The sequence below is a fragment of the Perkinsus marinus genome (genome assembly GCF_000006405.1).
Source record: "Perkinsus marinus ATCC 50983 genomic scaffold scf_1104296928836, whole genome shotgun sequence".
Classification (NCBI taxonomy): Eukaryota; Perkinsozoa; order Perkinsida; family Perkinsidae; genus Perkinsus; species Perkinsus marinus.
Window position 1 is genome coordinate 411889 of NW_003216689.1, and position 5933 is coordinate 417821.

The following is a 5933-nucleotide window of genomic DNA, read 5'->3' on the forward strand; positions in this document are numbered from 1 at the left end:
CTCCCTCAGCCGCTCCTCCATCAGCTCCACCTTCACCTCATATTCAGCCTTCATGTCCGCCAAGAGTGCTGTGTTCGATACCACCAGCTGAGCTCGGTCGCTGGTAGCCTTCGAGGTCTCCTGCAAGGTAACCTCCACTTCACTACGGTCCTCAACACATCACCTCTGCCATTTGTTTTTCCAACATAGCCTCAGTCTTAGCATGCATCTACACAGTGCACCATCGTCCTAGTGAGGCCAAGCGCATCAGCCTTACCTCCACGAGCTCCTCCTTCTCCTCGAAAAGTCGCGCTATCGTCTTCTGCAGCTCCCCCCTCACAAGCTCGCCCTCCTTTTCCTTCTACCATCACCCCAGCATCACCACACCCTAAGGATGGCCCTCACCTCCTCCAGCCTGGCCTTCTCTGCCTCCTCCATGCGCTGTAGCTCTTGTCGGTACTCAGCCTCCTTCTGTCGGAGCATCTACCAGTAGGACTCTAGGTCTACGATTTCATTCAATACCACACCTCCTCGAACTCAGCCATCGCCCTCTCAAGACGCCCCTCGCCCTCCCTCTTCGCTTCCTCCAACTGACAAGGCCGAGCTGTACAGTTTACTACAGCGATAAGCACCAACCTCAGCTCTAACCCTGCCCAGCTCCTTCTCCAAGTCCTCCATCTTCCCCTCGTATTCCTGACCTCCATCCCTCCGCAGTAGGCGACTACTGCCATTGCTACCTCGCTGATTTGTGCGGCTTCATCACGAGCAGCATCCTTCAGAGTTTCCACTAATACAGTTGCTTCCTTACTCAACGCCTCTATCTACCGCATCCAAGACTCTTGCATAGGAGCACACACCCCCTCCTCCCACCTTAGCATCCTTTTCATCAATCTCTTCCTGCAGTTGAGCCATACGGGCATTGTAGGCCTAGACAGGACCCTGCCCAACGCCCACCACAGTCCAGCAGCCCCACCTCTATGAGCTCGTCGTGCTCTATGATAGCCTCCTTGCCGATTCTAGCAATCTCTACCTCATGATCACTCTGTATTTCCAACAGATGATTATTCATCTGCCACACAATTACTGGGGGCTCAGCGTTGGAGGAATTTATGCTCGCTTTCCTCAGCTGAGCTCAGGAATTTCTCAAGTATAAAAGTTTACACGCGACTTCGGGTAGAAATCGCCAGAATTTTCACCAACCCACGTAGGCGACCATCTCTCCCCCACCAACCTCATCTATATGTTTCTCATACCCCACCCTAGCCTGCTCTATCTGCCGCTCTAAAGCCGCAATATGCCGTTCATTCGTCTGCAGCAGAGAGACCATGTTAGGACACTCCCGTAGGGTCCCCTCCACCTACTTGAGCCAACACGGAGTACTTCTCCTCTTCTTCCACTAGAGCCCTCTGTAGCTCGTCAACCTGCGTAACGCCGCTCCCTCCCAGTCTTCAGATCAAACACCCTACCTTCCCTCTCGCTTCCTCCAATTGCCTCTCCAAGCCCTCCACCGCCTCTCCTCTCTCCTATACAGCAGGATGACCCCAACACCGCTTTCCCCCTCCCTCCTACCTTCACCTCCCGACTGAGCTCCTCCTCCCGTGCCGCTAGCTCCACTCTGGACTCCTCTACACTCACCTCAGCAGCTGCCAACTTACCCTCCACGTCTCGCAAATTCTCCTCTAGCTGAGCTATCGTTTTCTCATAGCCCTAAGCGTGGACCGCAACCCTCGACAACCCCTCCACACACGGCCAGTAACACCTCCCTCTGGTTCACCAAGCACTGCCGAACTTCATTTCCCTCCAACCGGGCCCCCTCCAGCTCCCTCATCAGCCTCTCTGTCGTGTCACCAGAGCACGACAGCTGTTGAGACAACTCTTTAAGCTTCTCCTCATAGACCTAAACTCCTCCCCCTCCACCACTATACCTCATCACAAACGTACTTGTCTCTCTTCATCCTTGACCTCAGCCTTCCTAGCTTCCTCCAGCAGCCTCTCCTCTGCCTCCCCCGCTCGCTCCTTCCACTGCATCATCTCTTCCCCCAAATTCTGAGGTCGACCCCATCGCCCTCCCCCAGATGCCCTCGCCCCTCACCTCCAGCTCCCTTCGAAGACTGCCCTCCATTTCCTCCCATCTCCCCCGCACCTCCTCCCGCTCCCCCTCCAGCTTCCTCACTGCCTCGTCCAGTCGATTCATAGCCTCCGTCTCCTCCTCCTTCATCTGGAAGGAACCTCCACAACATAACCCTCCCCTCAGCCCTACCATCGAAACACTCTCCCGTTCCCGCTCTGAACGCTCTACTGCCGCCTTCAGCTCAGCACACTGGTGTCGTATCTAAAGCACTCCTGAACGAGATACGACCTCTATCCCCATCTTCTACCTCCATCCCTTCCCCCTGGGCCTCCCTCAACATCATCTCCAGCCTTCTGTTGGTCTCCTAGCATTAACGATGATGACCTCCAACAACCCATCACCTACCTCGAGGCACCCCCTGGCCCCCCACTCCACACATAGTTTACCCCGCATCTCCTCCAGGCCCATCCTCAGACCCTCACTAGACTTCCCCATTTCCCTCGCCACCGCCATAGTGATCGCACTCTCCGTAGCATCCTTCAGTATAGCCTCCGTGATAGCCTCTACCTCCGTCGCCTCCCGCTCCGCCAGACAGGTCTTATACCGCTCCAACTCCTCCTCCAGATCGTCTATCATCATCCGCATCCCCTTCCTCTCCCCATCCCTCTGCCTCATGAACACCTCGGCCCTCTCTTTACCCTCTTCTAGTAGCCCCGCAAGCCTCTCGCCTTCCTCCCAAGCAGCTGCCAACCTTCCCCGAGACTCCTTCAGAGCATCTGTGAGCCTGTCCACCTCATCACGCCATTTCTCCTCATCAACCTCCCTATCCCCAACAGTAGCATCCTCCTCAATAAAAGCCGTATTGCTAGAGACATTGACCATAAGGGCCCAAGCAGGCCCCTCCGTTGCTATAGATTGATCCACGGACGCTCGGACTGCTTCGCCCTACGAGAGAAAGCCAGCATGCTAATACTCCCAGAATCGACTCTAGGTTCTATTCGAAGAGAATTTCCCATCACATAGGGAAGGCCAGAGAAGGAAACCAAGAGATGAGTTACAGGGCTAGCACTACCATAGAGAAAACTACTCACGTGATCGGTGGTCCTCCTCCTTCTTTTCCTTCCCCCCTCCTCAGCTACTCCCCCTCCCCCTCCTTCGTCCTCCCCCTTCATCATCATCAACTCCCTCTGCAGTGCAGCCACCTCCTCCTCACTTCTCTCCAGACGAACCTTCCTATCCTCCAACTCTGCCTTCATCTCGATCAGCATCCTCGACTCCTCCTGAACACACTAGTCCCTCCACACAAGCATCCCCTCCCCCCTCCTCACCTCAACAACAGCCTCCCGGTCTGCACGCATACCCTCTTCTAGCTCCTTAACTCTACAGTCATACTCCTGAGAAAAATCAAGTGTTCCTCAGCTGCTGAGCTCAGAGGTTTCCTCACTGATTATAGGAGTTTATATACTAATTACGGTAGAAACATCCAGAAACCGATAAAGATCCCCACAGTTTTCATATTTCCCAATCCCCCTCTCCACCCTCCGCCCTTCGTCACCTTCTCCCGCTCCATCAGCCTCGCCTCAACAGCCCCCCACTGGGCCCTCACCTCCTCCAGCTCAACAGTGAGACCCTTGACCTTCTCCTCCGACTCCTCCCCAGCCTTCATCATCCTCATCCGCATCTCCTCTACCTCCTCACAACGTGCCTAAGGCTACATACATGGACTCCATCACGACGACTGGTCCCACCCTTCTCTCGCCCTCTAGTCGAGCAGTCAGCTGCTCAGCCTCCTCCCTGGCGGTCTCAAGGCTCTTCCTAGACTCCTCCCAGTTGGACCGGAGACCCTTCATCTCTTCCCCCAACGCCTCCAACTTCTCCTCATACATCTACAGGGAAAGTATAGAACTATACCTAGCTCTTTGAATGACCGTGAAGGGAAAATATGAACATTGTCAACTACACATGTCGGTGACAATATAAACACTCAGAGGGAATTCTTGTTAGTTCATGAACACTTCTACCCTGATTCTAATTAGTGAGGAAACTGCCGAGCTCAGCTGAGGAGGAGAGACATTGCCTTCAGCCCTTACCTCCCTCACAGCCTCAGCCTCACTAGCAGCCTCCGTGGCCCGTTGGTCCAATTCCTGGTTCATCTTAGTGAGAGCCGCTATAGTCCTATCGTGGTCATCGTAAGAAGCAATCTTCATCTCTAGGGCCTAAATAGCTCCACTACTTGGCCCTTCACCAACAAGGGGCATGCTCCTCTCACCGTGACCTGCTTCCTTGCTGATTGGGCCTCCTCTCTGGCACTTCCCAACGCCTCTTGTAGCCTCTCTGAATCCTCTACCCTCCTCTCCAACCTCTCCGCCTTTATCTACTATTACCATACCACACCTCGAGCACATCCCGCCGCCTCGACCTACCTTCAACTTGGCGCTGTTCTCCCTCTCCTGCCGCAGCTCCTCCTGTAAGTCCGCCAGTCTTAGGCCACTATTAACCTCACTTCCCCTAGTTGAGGCCATCCACGCTATCTTCTCCTGCAGTTTCCCTATCTCAGCCTTGAGATCAGCATTGCTCTCACTGACCGCCAAAGAGACCCTCAAGCACGGCTTCTTCGATGTGGATGGGCTCAGGTTCTCATCAGTGTTCTCCACAAGGCTTGGTTGGAGGACCCTCTTCTCGGGCAGCCTCGACAAGGAGGTCCGCGGTAGGGATGTCTCACTCCTATACTCATCGTCAGATGGCCCTTTGAGCACTGACTGTGGCACGCTGAGTGGTGATACTACTATCTTCATCCTGTTGGGTTGGGGAGTACTCATAGCTGAATAGTGTACTACTTGGGCAGAGGAGGAGAGGATGACGCCTTTAGCAAACTCACTGACTCAAATTGACAACACTAAGCTCAGTGTGTGGTGGTATGCAAAAGGTGTGCAGGCATTCAGACAACATTGAGAGCTCCCTTCTCGACCAGTGTGAACCTGTTGAGAGGCTTGCCAGCCCCCCACCCCACCTCACAGGCCCGATACCGGAGATACCTCCAGTCGATATTGCAAAAACGATTCGGTTCAGAGCCACCACAGTAGACACGGTGGAAGGCGTCCGGTAGCCGAAGGTCGACGCGGGGGAAGGGGAGGGGGAGGGGCGCTGCTAGGAAAGTCATCTGACGGGACAGTTGCATCACTTCTTTAGTAGTATGCTTTATCGTGAATTCGAAAATGCACAAGACAATCGCTCTAGAGCAAGACCGTTGAGTTTTAATTAATCGCGGCCTTGGAGGTCGTGGGTTCAATCCCAGCAGAGATATCACCCTAGACAGACGGGGTGCTCAGATGGACTCAACCTTCCTCCTCCTCCACTCGTAGTAGTGTGGAGGACACCTCAGGGCCCCAAAGAGTCCCTCTGGGGGGGGGGGGGGGGAACGAGCCCATCCTTACGGCGGACCCCATGAGCCCCCACGCCCTACACGAGGTAGGGGGCGCCGCAAAACTTGTAAGATTCAATACTAAAACGCAACGCACAATGCTATTCAACACGAGCCATTTTGTAGGGCCCACACAGAGCTCAACAAGTCGGCAATACCCTTCCTAGTGTCAAGAATTGAGACGAGCCTCGACTGGTCCCCCCCATGCTCCACCTTACCCCCTTCTATGGACTACATACCACTCTTCCTCTGCCACCATCGTGTATTGCCGAGTATTACGGGGCTAGTAACCTTATTTCCTATAACAGCCGACTCCTGCGCTTGTGAGAAGGCTCAACAGCTGCCCCCCATCAACAAAGACGATAGGAAGAGCGTAGGAGCGATAACACGAATACTAAAGTAGAGTGAGTAAATCAACTATAGTGTTACTATGTTCAACGTGGGACATTATATAGGTTATTG

At 54.2% G+C, this 5933-nt stretch overlaps 1 protein-coding gene across 1 annotated transcript; it reads right to left on the reverse strand.

The window, feature by feature from the left end:
• Positions 1 to 151: 151 nt before the first annotated feature.
• Pmar_PMAR006854 (chromosome segregation protein, putative) lies at positions 152 to 4869 on the reverse strand (the record flags this gene model as incomplete). The annotated part of the gene is made up of 25 exons (XM_002788116.1): positions 152 to 208; positions 257 to 340; positions 385 to 462; positions 507 to 569; positions 616 to 672; positions 717 to 800; positions 850 to 906; positions 953 to 1048; positions 1184 to 1288; positions 1341 to 1400; positions 1446 to 1502; positions 1549 to 1686; positions 1739 to 1876; positions 1921 to 2025; positions 2072 to 2197; positions 2240 to 2311; positions 2358 to 2414; positions 2456 to 2995; positions 3142 to 3330; positions 3379 to 3444; positions 3606 to 3755; positions 3799 to 3936; positions 4141 to 4266; positions 4320 to 4424; positions 4474 to 4869. The coding sequence occupies 25 exons, from the start codon at positions 4867 to 4869 to the stop codon at positions 152 to 154; spliced, it is 3144 nt and encodes a 1047-aa protein (XP_002788162.1).
• Positions 4870 to 5933: the final 1064 nt, after the last annotated feature.